This window comes from Spea bombifrons, chromosome 4 (genome assembly GCF_027358695.1).
Source record: "Spea bombifrons isolate aSpeBom1 chromosome 4, aSpeBom1.2.pri, whole genome shotgun sequence".
Lineage (NCBI taxonomy): Eukaryota > Metazoa > Chordata > Amphibia > Anura > Pelobatidae > Spea > Spea bombifrons.
The window spans coordinates 91332717-91350677 of record NC_071090.1 but is presented as its reverse complement, the minus strand read 5'-3'; the positions used below and the strand labels follow the sequence as shown (position 1 = coordinate 91350677).

The 17961-nt window shown below is 41.7% G+C and overlaps 1 protein-coding gene across 6 annotated transcripts in view; it reads right to left on the bottom strand.

Annotated features, from left to right (window-relative positions):
• MEF2A (myocyte enhancer factor 2A) overlaps positions 1–17961 on the bottom strand; it is a 54900-nt gene that overhangs the window by 22177 nt on the left and 14762 nt on the right. For all 6 annotated transcript variants that reach the window (XM_053462373.1, XM_053462374.1, XM_053462368.1 and 3 more), the window contains exons 2-3: positions 3656–3860; positions 1680–1883 (exon numbers count right to left, since the gene is read on the bottom strand). In XM_053462373.1, coding sequence (XP_053318348.1) covers positions 1680–1883; positions 3656–3709 — 258 coding nt within the window. In that variant the 5' untranslated portion in view covers positions 3710–3860. The remainder of the gene's footprint in view (positions 1–1679; positions 1884–3655; positions 3861–17961) is intronic.

Genomic DNA, 17961 nt, shown 5'->3' with positions numbered 1-17961 from the left:
TACTAAATCAAGAAATAAAAACCAGTCAAATTACATAGAATGGTTAACGTATCTGAGCAAGTAACCCAACAAAACTCTACTTGTTCATTAAATGCACATTACGTGCCAACAGCTTAATAATCATATCCAATAAACCACGGCAACATCCAACAGCATGAATTCCTTCCAAGAAAATCTTTGAAAGAGACGTGCGAGTCTTCAACCAAACCCAGGGCCAAAGAACACTCTGCAATTTGTCTCGCAAGACTTCGCGCTGAAAGCCAGCGATCTCCTTTCTCCTGGCACGGAGCACTCTTGCCAAAACTCACTAACTAAAGGGTTTGGTCGTCATCGAAAGCTTCCAGAAGAGATCGTCTTTATAGTTATGGAATACGAGCAAAAAGAATTCAGCGGCTCCAAAAGAGGACGTTTTAGAATTTTTCCATAAAAGCTTTAATAATATTGAAAATCTGAATTCTGTGATTGCGGAAGAGCTGCCAGATACCAAAGCGAAGGACTGTGTTATACTTGGCTACCAAAAACATGATTATTATTTTTAATATACCGTACTTGCAAATGCAATTGAACGGATTTCTGCAGAAGCTTGAAGACATCTGTGAAAACACTTTGCGGACGCTGGAATTGGGTAGAAGCCACAGGAGGAAGTTTCTGCCCATGTCTCATTCGAAGCTGGACATAAAACCTTCATTGTGTCGGTTCAGAGTTTTTGCTGCCAGATGGATACAAGGAATTTGAATACACAGCCATAAGTGCGTGTCATCAATGTCTCCGTCGAAAAAAAAAAATATACAGCGTGTCGCCGTGTAGAATTGCTGCTATATTTTAATTTCCAAGCCTCAATCCATCCCCTTGAGATAAAATATAATATTTAGAAATGGCAGTAAATGGCCTCTCTTTCTTGTGTAAATTCTAAAAACAAACAAACATTCTCCAGACCTGGAGGTATTAAAACACGCAGAGTACGCGCAGGTGCTTACGCCAGTCTTTTGGTATCTAGCAGCAGAGCTGCTTCCGGCTTCATAGGTGAATAAAAGCAAAGCAGAGGGAAAGAAAGAACGGGTTGACTACTTGCACGGGACGAGGAAGGCGATACAGCCATGAAATCGCTGACACTGCTTCCTAGGGTTGCTGGAAAACCTCACCTCATTTTATTATCAAACTCAGACACCGTGTTAGCTGAAGGCGAGATATTAACGTCATACGCAGAAGAGGCAGAATGCAAGGTCTCAACGATATCAACATTGGTTTTGCCTGCCACACACTAACGCACTAATAAAAGCCTCCATGAGAACACTTTAAAACGTTCTAAAAAAACTCCTACATCCCTAGAAAGTAGGACATTAGTCAAAATACCGTATATATCCACTTTCCAGTGGTAATAAAACAAAATTAAGCAACTCAACTATCAGAATACCATCGATCGGATACGCAGTCATCATTATGCCAAACAGACCTATCCCATATACTATGATCATAACACAAAAAACACTAACTATCGTCATCTTAAGCCTATTAATTACATTCTATTTAGGAAACGCCTTCAGCAAAGCTATCATGAAAGGGCACTGGCCATGTTAACCATGAGAAAGAATTAGTTAAAGAATAGCTTTCAGTTAAAGGAGATTTCGGCAGATGCCTTACGCCGGACACACACAATAAGCCCCCAGCAGAATGGTTACCTCCACTATGTCCGAGTTGGTTCTGCTCTCATGGGGTTCGTTGTATTCGGTGTACTTGAGCAGGACTTTGTCCATGTCGGTGCTCGCATACTGGAACAGTTTGTTAGAGCCGTTGAAAATGATCAGTGCAATTTCACAGTCACAGAGCACGCTCAGTTCATAGGCCTTCTTCATTAATCCAAACTTCCTCTTGGTGAATGTGACCTATTAGAAAAAAATAATATCCACGTGAGCGACAAGCCGACAATTCTGCCTTTCCCATAAAAGTTGCGTTTGTGGCAAATGCCGATCTTTAGTGTTAAGTTGGCCTGTTGGTAGAGCGCTAATGCCTAAAGTAGATGACTGTATTGGACGATTTTGCTCAACACTGGAAAAAAAATAGAAATGAGTTTGACTATTACAATGTCGCTTACAGCTGGTTATGAATAGGTGAAAACAGGGGTATTATGACAACAAAAAAGCATTTTAGATGATCTATAACGATAACTGCTCAGCACTGGACAAATAGCCCTGCGCCAAATACCAATTTTCCCTGAAAGAACAGCGATTGCGGTCAGACGGCCGCAACATTAACTGCTCCAATTGTCAAGTCAGGGGCAAACCCAGCGCACTCTTATGTTATGCTGTTACATATGCACTTTATCCAGTACATGGCATATCGAGGTCAAACTGCACAAGAAGAACAAATCATCCTTCCAGACAAGTATTCCTCTAGAAAGGCAACGTCACACTCTGCGGACACACCATGATGTGAAGTGAATTCTGTAAATACTGGATCCAGAGAGGTGTGAAACGCGGACACCCACTGATACCAGGCAGCAGTCTTAAAACAGAGCTTACATGCCTCTTAATTCTTTCAGGTTCTCTGCGGTGTCCGTTTCACAGCCAGGTCTGTGATTTTGTGTCTGCGTATATAAACTACCAGAGATCATATGACATATCGGAGACACAATATACCAGTTTGTACAGAAGGAGACAAACCGTGATTGTAACCAAGATGCTTTCAGAAATGTATTATTGCTTCAATGGCGAATGGGACAGCCAGCAGAATTAGGAGAGTCCTAAAGACCAGCACTAGGAGCTCCAAAACAAGATCATAAAGGAGCAGGTGCTGACAGTAACTTATGAATCAAACCCAGCATAAAAGAGGTGACTATTCAGGGTCCTGACAACTTCAGGGTCAACCTCACCCTGAAATATTGGGGAAGGGGTCCTTTTTTCTAGTATTTACAGTGGGCTAATAATTAAGAAGTAATGATGGCAAGAAGACAGAGGGCTTGATAGCCAATATTTTAGTGTAAACAAGATATTAAAACGGAACATTCCTCGGCTTAGCGATGGTTAAATATAATTGTGAAGTCAGACAGTACAGACCCCTCTATAAAGCAGTTAAAAGAAGTTAGCTGGGTGGGGTGGTCTTTTTGTAATTAAGCTGTGGGGGATTTGACTGAAATCCAGAATCACATACTTGTTTTTGACTTATTACAGAAGTCAGTGGTCCTTCAACGGTGTAATTAAGCAGTTGCGATATAACACTAAAACCACTGGCTGAAACGGCCACAGATGGACAGTTATATTTCGGGTTGTGGGGTCACAGGGCTGGAAAGTTTGTGATGCTTCTGACGTCAGCAAGTCCTTGTGTTATAAACAAAATGGCACTTTTATACTCATTGTGGTGACTTTCAGGGATGGAGAACATTGCTGGGCGCGAGGGCATCGCAAACATTCTGAGCTCCAGGAAAAGAGGGGTCTCAGGGGAGGATCACGGAGACTCGGATGGAACATATAGAAGCGGGAGACTAGTGTGTTGTGGGTCAGGTGGCAAATCAGCAACGAGTAAAATATAGGTTATAAGAAGGAAAGCAAAACACGATTTCACTTCATTGCCATGAAATGACGAAAAACGCCTTCAGGAAAAGACGCAAATCTGTGAAGTAAACGTAAATGCATGTGTGCAGCGGAAGGCCACTTCTTACCTGCCGGTTCCGCTCATCCATTATCCTTGTTATCTGTATCTTTTTCCTGCCCATTGTCACTTTGTTCTTTCCCTTTCGTAATCCAGAATATGATGGTTTTTATAATCCACGGAGATAGATCCTCGCGCCTCAATTCCACAGCATGGTCGATGGTTTCCTGGGTTTTCTTAGTTCAGTCCAAAGCTGCAGTTTCTTATTTAGAAACCTATATATAGATATAGAATATATAACATTAAAAGGCAAGTAATGCACTGGATTCATACAGTAATCAGAATTCTTATCCAAGACAAACAAGTTCACTCAATATCACAGCCATTTACAATTTTATTCTACCTTTTTTTTTTTTATCTGTTTTTTTTAAGCTATTCTAGGTTGATATTCTTAACATGTAATCTGGCCAGGCCAATCATTCATACGCAGCTGCAAGAGAGACCAAGAAAACAAGCCACGCTGGAGCATCCTCTGAATCAATTTATCGGTTAAAAGATGGCAGGAAAGTGTATAATCTATACAAAGACAACACAACTAATGAGATGGAATAGATTAACCATCTAACAATGGGCTGATTAAAATAACAAAAACCTCTCTAAATGAACAGTATTTTTGGTATTGTTGTGTATTTTAACACGCTTTTGGCTTTGCAGTATTTAAAACATAGTTACGGTATATTCCCTATATGCACGCAACACGTATTGTTACAAAACCATTTAGGATTATTTTAGATACTTATTATTATTATTATTAGGCAACTAAAGGTTAAAGGAAACCAAAGAAATGAAGCATCCACGGTGACCACAATAAGACATCACAACACATTAGGAACTAGCCCATCCCTGTAACGTTACTAGTATTGATTGCTTTATATATCGGCATCATATTCCACGGCGCAGTATAACAGGTAAACCGACATAACGAGCAGAACATCACATAACAATTTGGACTCATATGAGGGATCTACTCAAATAAGCTTATAACCTATCTGTTTTACACATGGAAGTGTATTAGAAATGCTGCCCTAGATGTATCAACGAGTTGCCAAATTTGCTATAAACAAAAAGTTTTGAAAACAGAATATACTATAAAACTCACAAACCTTTTAATATGGATTCTTTATAGGGGGCATTAGACTATACCTTTAAGAAAAAGCCACATATATAATGTGTGCTATCAAATGACATTTCAGGGAGATAACAGCCTTAAATCGTGTTACATTCATTAATGGCTGAGACTGCAAGCGATGCTTCCATCTCTTCTCACGCAACAGCAGATAGGATTTGTGCGGGGCAAAAGCGCGGTACTAGCAGAAGGAATGGTGACGGCAGTGGCACGGACAGCACAAAACTCAATCAACCCCTGTGTCGCCAGGGACACAGATTTAGAGAATTCATATGGAAAGGTAAAAAGCAGACGTTCGTTCCTTTAGCGTGAGACACAAGATCAGTCATTTTTCTTTACAACCCAAAACAGCTCTTTGGAATCATCCCAGCCATCAGCGAAGAAAACGCACGTTATTAACTCCGTGGCAAAGAAAACAATTCTACAAAACTGTGAAAGCACCAACCTTAAGGGACAAAAGTTGTTGTTTGCGTTTGAGATGGACTGGATAGAGGCTTCTCTGGCTAAGGAAGCTAAAGCCAAAATTTCTTCCTAGACGTGGTCACCATACATCAGGATCACATCGTTAGATTCCTCATTAAGGATGCAAATATTTCTCACATATTCAAAGATACCTCATGGTACGCAACCTCCGCTTTAAAAACAGTCAAACTACACCCAATCTAGTCAGGTTCACGTGGCAGACAGACCAGATGAGATCTCAGCAAGTTGATGAGGGTGAAGCATGTGTTTGCGTAGATGGAAGAGCATGACGCTTCCTTAGTTCGTCTGCAGAACAGACTCTTTCTTGAAATGACAGGCAAACAGCCAGAGTAGGCAGCATATTCTGCTTACTTCAGCATCCGTGCTTCATGTTTTAGTGTCCAAGACCTATCCAGGTGGTCCCCAAGAAGATAAAAGTGTTTTTTTATCAGTTTTAAAAATGCCGATCTACTAAATACTTCACGGCCTTTGAAGACATAGTATCTGGATGTGAATGTTTTGGTGATGATGCATGGGGTGCGCTGCAGGGCCATTTAACATATTGGGACCAGCAGGGACCGGTCCTGATGCAGCATGAAAGCCTGTGAGATGGGGCGGTGTGTCTATGCTAACGAAGAGTTAAAGAGCACACAGTGGTTTCCACACAAATTACATTTCGCATGATCCACTTTTTGACAAATTCCAAAGCCTTACTGAAAAATTGCTAAGGTTTATATTCACAGACTTGCCAGTTTTCACATATACACCAACACGCCAATTAACAGCTCGGCGGGCTTACGGCCGTCTGAAACCGCTGGAAAGGGAGAAGCATTTCCAAGCACATAATTACTATCGATGATTTCCGTTATCGATTATTATCGATTTTATCGATTCGTTGTTTCAGCTCTAATGTTGTCTAAGCAGGGTTTAGTGTGAAGCGGTGCTGCTACTTCTCCAGTTGCAGGATCTGGTTCAGTGAAGCCAACCAGTCAGTCGGGGCTACAGGGTGCCGGCTGCTAAAGACATTTGGTGCGCATGTAAATGTACCCCCAAAGCCCTCCTTCCTCGGTTTCTGAACCGAACCCCGCTGTGCCCGCTCTGCACCATCAGCTCTGACGCTCCGAGAGCAGCAGGGAAAGGAAATGATTCCGGATGAAAGCGACTGTGAAACGAGGCTGTGTGTTTGTGTTAATGAAGAGTTAAAGTGCACACCTTGCCAAACAGGCTAGGGTGCCAGCATCGGCCAAAAAGTAAGGGGGGTGCTGGTTACTGTCAGGAAACTGCTTCCACTGAAGTCAATGGGAGCTCGTTCTGTGCTTGTGTGAGAACGCCCTGGAACTCTTGCACGATTGCGCCATATTAGCGAGCAGGAGATGTGTTCAGCCAAATACCGTCCGAACAGTGGAAAAAGCTTTAAAGGAACACAGAATAAGGCAAATACATACAGGGGGCTCTGCAGAATACATTAATGCATTCAAAAGTGGGCCAAATGAAAATATAACCCTCAAATGACCAATGACGTGCCAGCCAAGGAACAAATATCAGTTAGCGACCCTCAAATAATCAGCAATCGCCTCCTAGGTGCAAATCGTTGCTGTTGAAACACTGGGTGTTTCTAGGCAAATATTAGAATATATTTAGCAGGTTTTTTTCATTAGCTTCTACAGATAAGTAAAAGTTTTTTCCAGTTTTACCATATTTTTTTCCCAAGCTAAATTAGATATGACTATAATAATGGAATTAAAAAAAAAACCCAAAACAAAATATATATAACTTCTGAGGGTACACTAAACAACAGAAAATAACATTACTGCTAAACACGAGCACAGCAAAGATGATAAAACAGCCTTGGTTCAAATGGAAAAAAATAATCCGATCTTTAAGGGGTTAAAAAGGGACGAGTCATCAGATATTATATGCATTAAAAAAGCATATGGACGGATAGAGTATCTTTAACGGATTGCACAGCGCAGTGGAGCTGTTGGACTTTACATCGGATAGAGAGGAGCAGGGGGGAAATGCTGTTTATGGAGAATATGTGGCAGCACACATTACACATTTTCAATGAGCTGCATCATTCTCTGAACAAATGAGGATCATTAACCTGCCTTCAAAATGCTGCATAACCACTTGATGCTTCACTACAGCAACAGCAAACTTTGTATCCTCATATTTTGATCTCTAATGCAATTGTTGACACAGTTTCCATAGTTTTGTTCCTTTGCTTTAAAGCAAAGCCTTCTCAGCAGCACTTTCGGGTGGCTTTCCAGGTCTGAGAACATTGTTCTGTTTAAATGCCGTTTTTTTTTTACTTCTATAACATGCACTGTCCAAGCCTGTTGGACAAGCAAATAACTACCATGTGTCCAAATTCCCAAGCAGCTGACAGATAAAAGAAAAATCTAAGGTTACTCTCCTAACAATATCCTGATTGAGATTGATAATGCAGACTAGGATAGTGAGGTATGCTATGACTTCTGCATAGAATGTTATATAACCTTTTGTATCTAATGGGTAATTTGTTATTTAAGTTTTATGTAACATAACATGTAAGAACAGAAAAGGCTCAAAAAAATGTCCCAGCGACATTTATATATTAGAGACATGTTATAAATGAGAGACATCCCAACTAATAAGAATAAGATGAAACAGAAAGCATACCTAAAAGGTAACACAGAATCCGTTCTATAATGTTGAGTAACGGTGTAGATGCAGGTACAGAAGAGAAAAAAAAGTAAAGTGACGACAATCAGCAGATCTACGAGCGCCCGCTTCCACTCATACGTGCATTCATTTTCCGATTCTCGGGTGCTGATTCATTCCACATACGTGGGCAGAGATACCACGGCACGGCGACTGCCTATGACAAAGCTTATTTCAAGCCACAGGTTGGAAAGTTGGGTGGAAGGTCTTCCCCCAGAGGGAGAAATGTTACTTACCCTCCCAAATATCAGATTTGATGATTTTTTTTAAAGTCTACAAGGTTCTACCATGTGTGTACACACAAATATATACAACACACACATTGCATGTAGATATAATACTGCTTATGTCTTAAAAATGCTGCTAAAGAATACTTGCTTTGAATAAATAGCCAGTGAATTTGCCAACATACTGTATACCGCAACAATATTTTCATTGAGATGAGTGGATTTACACCGCTCTGCACATTGTCTCAATGAAAGGTATCAAACTGTCTAGGTCAACGGAATACTTAACAGGTATTTAAATATGAACTTGCTTTTTAAACTAAAGTTGCATTTATTTGATAAATGTTTCAAATAAAAGCAGCCAACCAAGATGACATTTACCATGCATGCAATTCCTAAATATCAGCTGGGAAGCCAACCAACACTGAATGTATACATTTATTTTAATACGAGAGCAACCAGCGATGCAATTAATGCAGATTAAAGCACAGATAAGAACCACGGCTAGGAATGCTCGCTCCACGTAATCAATGGGTATGTGCACAGGGACCCCCCGTTAGGTAATGCCAGGTATATAGCTGCAACTGGGGCTGGGTATCCGGGCTGCGGTGAAATGCTACCCGTTTCCAGGGTAACTATAGTATAGGGCAGATATAGTATTCTAGCCTTAAGATCAGGTTTACCTTAAACAACAATTACAAAAAGAAAGAAGAAAAAGTGAAATAAAGCTTCTGCAGTCACACATATAGGTTGTTAAACAAAACCAACAATACAATTTGATAAAGTGTGCAACAAATTAGGACAAATTACACATTTTGCCTTGTTTGCTCCCAGTAGGGACTCTTCCCTTACATCATTCAGACGCTAGCTTTGATTCTGGAGAAGCAAAACCACAAAACCCAAATAGACCTCAGGAAATGGCCTGGTCTGATGAATCACGTTTTCTTTTAGATCATGTGGATGGCCAGGTGCGTGTCACTTATCTGGAGAACACACAGCACGGGGTGCATCCATGGAGGCCACACCTCACAACGTACAGGACGTAAAGGATCCGCTGCTAACGTCTTGGTGCCGGACACAGGGCCGGCCCAAGGCAAAATGCCGCCTGGGGCTAATTTTAAAATGCTGCCCCCCCCCATCTACCCTTCCTCTCCCTCCGTCCCTGCCGCCCCCCCCTCCCATTATCTACCCTTCCTCTCCCTCCCTATTATCTACCCTTATCCCCCCCATTTACTTACCTTTCAGCAGTCCTGCGGTGAGTCTCACTGTTCGGTCTCGGTGCCGGCTTCAGGGGCATGAATATGTCTCTCCATGACTCCATCCGTCCGTCTATCACCTCAATTTTTTTTTTTTTTTTTTTTTAAATACTTACTTTTTCTTCTTCCACTGATGTGCTCTTCTCCCTTGAGATATTCTCCTTGTCACGCGGTGACGGGCAACTGCTCTGCATGAGCCCGCCGCCTTGAGCGTCACGCCGCATCGGATGACAAAAAACGGCACTTGGGGCCGCAAAGTGCCGCCCCTTCAAAAGTGCCGCCTGGGGGAATTGCCCCAGTCTGCTCCATTATAGGGCCGGCCCTGGCCGGACACCACAGCACACCTTCAGGCAGGGGAGGGCTGGCAGCCTAAGGCCTGGGGGGCAAGTCAAGTGAAGTGGCTCCGCCCCCTCGCACTCACCTTTCACCCCTCACGCTGCTCTCATCACTATGCGGCCATCAGACCGCTGGAAAACTTATCTAAACGGCCGCTGGGTGCTGATGCCACCGGCCGGAGCTACTTTAATCCTTTTATTTATTTAATATGCCGGATCGGCTTGCCATATTAAAAATAAATAAATAAAGTATTAAAGTAGCTCCGGCCGGCAGCATCAGCACCCAGCGGCCGTTTAGATAAGCTTTCCAACAATCTGATGGGAGCAGCGTGAGGGGTGAAAGGTGAGTGCGAGGGGGCGGAGCTTTCACCCCTCACGCTGCTCCCATCACTTGGCGGCCATCGCATACGGCCGCTGGGTGCTGATGCCGCCGGCCGGCGCTGCTTTAATACTATTTTTTTTTTTAAATTTAATAGCCGATCCGGCTTGCCATATTACATTTTTACAAAAAGTATTAAAGTAGCGCCGGCCGGCGGCATCAGCACCCAGCGGCCGTTTAGATTAGATTTCGGGCGGCCTGGGGGGCAATTGCCCCCCGGCCCAGCCCGCCCCTGCCTTCAGGTCTAGTGGAGTCCATGCCTCAACGGGCAAAAGGGCCTACACAGTATTAGGCAGGTGGTCATACATCTGTGTATAATCACACTGAAAAGGTCTACACTCGGCATCCACTTGGCATAGCTCAAGTTACTTTTGTTTTCTTTAAAAGAACATGTAAGTAACTCCTCTTACCCATAAAGAGTCAGACAACTCAAAGCAGATATATCCATATAGAAAGATGGGAAACAATATATTAGTCTACTTTCATTTGACATGCTTCAGGAGTCATTCAATTTAAAGCACAGGAATTATACAGGTATGTGATACATCAAAAAACAACAAAAAACAAACAAACACTGTGGCCTCTTGTTTTACCCGTTATTGTTTAGGCAAAATTACCAACAATGTCTGGGCTTTTTAAACCAAATACCTTATAGATGACAACTCCACATGTTATCCAGCCATCAAGAGTCCCAACATAGTATAAAGCATTTTTACAAGCTTGTTTAGTATAATGTAGAGTGATTTATTGATTGTAAGATTGTAAGAATACTAGATAATCATTGTTCATACTATAAAAGGGCTTTTTAGCCATTCAAAAGCACAGTGCACTGAATGCTATGCATTATTTTAAGTTCATTAAGAGCCAGCTCCTAACTGGGTATGATTGCCTTTCACAGCTCCGCATGCGGCTAATACGGTAGTATCGTTAAGCATATGACTGAACAATGAAACAAAAGAAATAGTTACCTTATGAAATATATGCTCCAGCCAACCAGGCCGTCCACATCCTTGGGCTTTAACAGTAGTTATAAACGGTGAAACGTGTGGCTTTGCTGGGTACCGTAACCGCATAGAGATCAGTTATATGACCTGGCCGAGTACTAACCCAGAACTACACTCTGTCGTCGCTGATGTATTGAAGTCACCTGGTTCATGCTGAACAGAATGCTGAGCCTTTAAGAGTAAAAGTTAGTAACTAGGAGCGTGAGAATGGATTAGCCACAGACAACCTTTTCAGTTTAGTCCCGTCGTACATTTAATGCTTCATCAGCACGAGCAAAGTGCGTGCTGCTTACAACACAGGCAGACCGCATGGGCAGCTTCAGCATTCACAGCCACTAAAGCAGAACAGTGATCTGTAGTTTACAAGGTTCCTTCTATGGTACCAACGTTGTCCCCAACACTCATTTTAGTCATAAACGTGGCCTTTCCACAACGCATATGATGTGATTTGCAGCATCCACTAGGGTTCTTGGAAACCTTTATCCATTTGGGACAATGGCACAGCACCTCATAGCCAGCAACAAGTAAGGTAAGGCTGTAGCGCTCGCTAGTTGGGCTGTAACTCCATGGTTTACGGCACACATACACCCGATGACCATTATTTCACAGGATACTCACTTTCACTAAAATAATGGCTTTCTTCTGGGTGTGCCATACAAAGTATGCCAACAGGTGAACACGCGCCTGGCACACCGGGCAGATACACTGCCAAGACAAGGCTTTCTTTAAGCAAGAATTCAGAGCAGTGAATACCATTGGGGGGGAAAAAAAGAAGAAAAAAAAACAAAACAAAGGCATAAGTACTGAGGATTCCATCACCATATATTGCTTAGCCCGCTACTATGTCAAATTACCCCAAGTTTGAAGAGTCCTAATTTTTTATGGCTATATTGCTTACCAGCTCCTTGGTATGGAAAATAAGAAAATAGAAAGATATAGGGGAGATCTAATGAGGAGAAAGAAAAGGGAGAAATGGAGAGAAAGCGGAGATCAGAAAGAAGAGAGATGAGAAAGAAGGAGAGAATGAGAATTAGAGATGGGGAAAAGATGTATAAAAAGGGGAGAGATAAAGGGAAAGGAGATATAGGAGAGATAAGATAATGACAGATGGGGAGAAGGGGTCAACAGGAAAAGCGAGAGAGAAATAGGAAAGATGAGATGGAAAAGAAAAAAAATAAAATAAGAGGAGAGCGAGCGAGAGAGTAGCTCAAAGAAAAAAAGGAAGAAATAAAACAAAGGGGGAGGTTGGGATAAAAGAGAGAGAAAAGAGGAGAGATAAAGAGAATGAGCAGGAGAGAAACAAGTAGATGAGAGAAACTTAAAGGTGAGGCATAGGGAAAGAGAGCGATGTAAAGAGAAATGAGAGATGGCAGAATATCTGGGTGCTGGGGCAAGTTCTGTGTGCACAATATGGGTGCCAGGGCTGGCACATGGGGTGTGCAACCCATGATCTATACCTGCAATGTAGGTGCAGTCAACACGGAGAGAGGGGGGTCACGTGTATGAGGTGCTCATATGACTACAAGGGGTGGTGCTGCCCAGTAGCAGTAAAATGTGTGACAGAAATCCTTGTACCAGCCCTGTCCCTGGCTGCGCTCTCAGATAGTCTAAACTGTAGGTTTAACACACCATTAGTGGTTTCTCTTTCTTACAGGTCAGTATAAACCATGACCATGGTTACCAAGAACAGGGCGTGAGTTACAGATATATGAACACAGCTTTCAGGTGAGAGGGCACAGAGGGTGAATCATTTGATAACGAAGCCTTTATGTGGGTACACCCCGGCCAGGATCACACAGAGAGATCATTCAGCACGCGGGGAGGTGCAGATCGATGCGGGGCTTTAAAGACGAGGACAACCTTCAGTGCAATCCGGTAAAAGAGGGCATTTCACTATGGAAGCAACACTAAGCCTGTCCTGTCATGTAAATGCAGACACAATTTCATCAGTTTTAATGTTAAGTATTAGTGTTTTGTGTCACATACTGTCCATTATGCTTCACTAATGCAGGAGACCCCCATGATGCCAGCTACAGATACTATTATCAAAGTATATTGGAATACTACTATACTGGTCCAAGGCAATATGGGGTCTCTGTAGGTTTGCGGCCCTTGTAAGTCACAAACCTTATAGACTTGAATGAATGGTAAAAAGGTTTGGAAGTCATTTCATGACTATGTCACCCCATAAAAAAGGGTTCACAGAGAAACAGAGTATAAGGTTATCAGCATTGTGACTGCCCCCCCTCATCATTTTAGGTTTTAAACAATGTGCAGCGTGAAACCAACACACATAAAACAGACAGCTCCCCAAAACAAAAAAAGGTACTCCTGGCACCGGTATTCATTAGTTACCCTACACAATTAAGTGGATCTGCAACTCTTAAGTACTAAAACTCAACAACTATGTGTGAGTTTAAGTACCGCCACTGTACACTTCGTTCCCATTCCCTTTACATATAAAGGCACCTGGCTCAGCGTAAACAGCACGGTACGCAGCCATAAAGTGATGTTCAGGCAACGAGGCTCAGACCGTTTCATGCGTGTGCGTGACTTGCACCAATTAATCAAGTGAAAGCCTCACGTAACAAATGGATCGCTGGGAATACAGCAGACAGTCTCAGCACTCAGCATATTATATAACTCTGCTATAGAACCAAGATTCATTCCCACTATCCTTCTACTCAACAATGGCTGGGGTAGTTACACATTTTACATTTAGATTTTTATGCAACGCAAAGTTTAAAGAAGAAGGAAGAAAAAAAAAAAAACGTCTGCGGACGTGTGCGTGTGTGTGTGTGTAACGTGTCTGTAGGCCTCATAAAATCAATAAACATTTGTATCTAAGCAAAACCGTTTATGACCCACTACCAAATTAAAGCTAAATAATCGGCACGAATCACAGTATAGGGGTACATATAGAATGAACATTCATGATGAGAGATGTAGAAGACAAGCACTTGAACCACAACAAATATTATACATAGAATTACAAATCAGTAATCAGTGAGATTATCACCAACATACATTTCAGCAACATCCCACTACAGTAGAAGAAAAAAAAAGTATATATAAAGGATGTTAAGTGTTTTCACCGTTTAACGGTTGGTCCACCTCAAGCATTCACACTTTTGCAAATGAAATGGGAACTCCGCTTTACATTTATTGAACAGAAAAAAAAAAATGAATGAGAATGACTGAAATCCAGAAAGTGGATGTATGTCTGTGTTCCATGGATTATTCAAGTATAAAAAAAGGTGTTAGGATTCAAGGAATGTAAAAATGTGTGGCTTTTGGAAGAAAATAGATGTGCAGGTGAAACTTCGCTGGAGCTTCACAGCAACCAACGCACCCCAAGAATACCGAGTATCCAGAGTCCCAGACAGGGAGTCCGGAAGCAGCCGCTGGTTGTAGAAAGGGACAGTTCACGGTTCCTCACAAATGCATACGAAAGTACTCGGAACTTCAAAGAATACATATTAAAAATTGTCCACTGCCAGCAGAGTTTGCGAGTGATAAGTAGATTATACGCAAGGGAATGCAGTTGGGGAAACACATCTCCGACACAGAAAATAACTAGCGGGGCAGGAAAACGCTTACAGGGCATTCTGCAGAACCTCCCATGCCTTTGCAAAAGGGGGAAATTTAAAGGGTCCTCACAGCCATCATATTTATTTACTCTAGCCCACACGATGGCTGGGGTATTCCTTTACTCTAGAAGAGATTTTCTGAGGCAGACAGGGTGCAGAATGGCCTCTTAAGGCTGGCGAATGCCTTGGGTTAAGCAGCTGCTTCTGAACCTCCCTTTTGAAGCATTTGGCACATTATGAACGCAGTGCGCCAGTCAGGTCTTTCCCATTACATTGTTAAAGGTTATTCTAGAATATTCCACTTCTGTGAGAATTAGAATCAGTCAAGAGTTGTGCTTTTGATGTAGAAAGGGACATGCAGCCCAGGCCAGCCTTAAGCTTTTCGCGTTGAAGTTTTCAATCGCCTCAAGGAGTTTTACAGAGATTAGACTCGATGACACTGAGAGAACGTCACATCTTACAGATCCCTTCCAAGGATAAACCTGTGCGCAAGCCTGTCCTACGCCGTAAACACCAAAGAAGCTGTCATTTCAAAGCAAAACGGCTTTCTCGCCACGGGCTGGCAGCGCTAAGCCCTTCGTCTTGCCTTAGATTCAAATAGCCTCATACCAGATATGTAAAAATCCCCTCACTGTATTAAGCAGACACTTATTTACCAGCCTCTTGGTCTAACACGACCTCCGACTGCAGTATTTCTCTTATTTTGAATTAAAAACTTGCCCTCTAAAAAATATTTTGCAAATGGGAAGTTGTTGTCGTTTAATAGTGCCCATAATATATAGAAAGCAGCCTTTCGTTTGTGTATTTCCACGCAGCACACTAAAGATAAGAGTCAAAGCACAATTTCATGAAGTGCTTCACGCTAAATCACGCCAAGGTCACTGGAAGCGCCGATGCCATTCTCACCCCTAGTCAGCCGCGCGGCATGTGTCCCAAGCGATCATGTTCACTTACTGTAAAAGGAAACCAGATACACCAACATGTAAAAAACGCCATTGCTTTATTATGTCATATAGTATGTATGTATCTATGTATAATTGTGTGTATTGCACACTTTTTTTTTCTTTTTACATCAAAAGTGTTTGTTAGTAAATGTATAGAGAAAATTCAACTTACAAGAACAGTCCTACACGTGACATCATAAAAAAAAAAAAGTGTGCTATTTGTGCTCACTGAGCCGAATAAAAAAAAAAAAAAAAAAAACAAGTGCGTCTGTTAAATATTCCTGGTAACTTTTCAATTACATCTTGTCTGCTTATTAAGCGCACAGCTCTTTGACCCATTAAATAGAAAACAGCAGACCGGGCTGAAAAAGAGATTTCTAAACAGAAAAATAGGTTGAAAAGCACTATAAAACTGAAGTTGGACTAATATAGCCGAATATTTCCGATTGGGAAAAAAAAAAAAAAAAAAAATCATAGATTTTTATTTTGTGCCCCCCTATACATGTGTTTAAGAAAAAAAAGATAAAAGGATCCTCAAATTTTTTCCAAAATAAAAAAAAAACAAAAAAAAAAACAGGGGCTGTATTATATCTATTCCAAATATACTGTAAATGTTGTAAACAATGTTAACAGTTTTCCATGGACCCACGTGTTAGAGGCGCACTTACAAAGGGCCCAGTGATGACAGGTTATAATGTGGAAAACATTAATGACCCTTGGTTTTATGACACCGGTCCCATCTCCTCCAAGCCTGACACAATGGAAAAGAACAGCTGGGCATATTGAACAGTGTCACCGAAGGTGGAGAGAGGAAGACAGCTGGCCCCCTGGTTATGATTCCTTGCAGGCAGCGAGATCGCCAACAACCGGGTAACAAAGACTTGTATTGTCAAGAGTTTTGTGGAAATGTTTGTAGCGGTCTTGAACTGGAAATTGTTCTTTTATTGTTAAAGATTTCCATGCAATGACACCAGGTACCCGGGTAACGGATGCCATGCTCAATCAGGGATACTTTAATAAATATTTGCAGTATTTACAAAATGTGCCTATGCCAATAAACCAAATGTCAAGCCAATGTTTCAATTAATGAACTACTCAGAAGTATTGAGGGTTTTTCTTTCTTGCTAGCTGCACCTCAGCAAAGACCATTAGTGTCCCAGAAAAATTAAATACCAAATACTATTAAATCTGATTTACAGGCAGGATACGGGCTTAAAAAAGGGCAGGAGGCACCATCGCCAAAATACTTCCATTTCACCAGCCAACTGCCAAAAGGAAAAGTATGGCCCCTGCTGCCACTCATTCCGATCATGTAACAGAAAAAGAAGTCATTAAAATAGTTACACTGACATAGGTATACACAATGTACAGCCAGCTTCGACAAGCTGGCCGTGTTTTTTTTACATTATACTTTCCTATTGCTGTAGCTTTAACTGAAGGTGGAGCGTGCAATGTTTTTATCCGCTTATATCATTATAAAAGTGTTATGATAATTTAGTAACATTCTTAAACATACAAGTATAATAAAAGTCAGAAGGAAAACAAAGAGAGACGACGCAGACCTTTTGAAAGAACAAACCTGTGTATTTGGTAAATAGGAGGTTAAGATGTAACAATGCTGCCAAATGGATTATATTAAGCGGTGGAGCTGTGCCAGCTTAACCACAGCCTCGATGCCGGTTATTTATAGATATGAAGATTACAACCCAACATTATTACCCATTAACAGCACTGTATTAACCTACTGGCACAGTATGGCAGCGCTCACCCTTCCGGCAGTCAATTGGTTAAAGCACGGAGGTAGGAAACACAAAAGAACCTTTCTATATGTGAAAGAAAGATAAAAGGTATATTGAACGTTTCACAGCGGACAGTATTACAGAACCAATCGAAAAAGGTTTCTCGTCGCCTAGAATATCAAATCCTTGGAACCCCCACATCTAGAGCTCCATCGCCATATTATGTGATATTATGAATGTTGGCTCTGATAATGTTTAATGTCTATATGAAATCTTATCATGTTAGAAAAAGTTAAATATATTAATACAGATAACAGATGGTGATAAAAGTTCTCGATCACCACGTCATGGAGTAACCGCTAAACTATGGATTGAACAGCGACTGGAAGGGGTCTATGCACTAAAGAACCTTTCTGCTCCCTGAGATTCTCAGTTGTGAAGAGCGTCTGTGAAAGGGTCTGCGTTGGCTCTTTAAGAAATCTCCCACATTAACTATTCATTTTACAGGATGACTTTTTTACGGGTGCAGCTCACTGGGCTTTGCTCTTCGT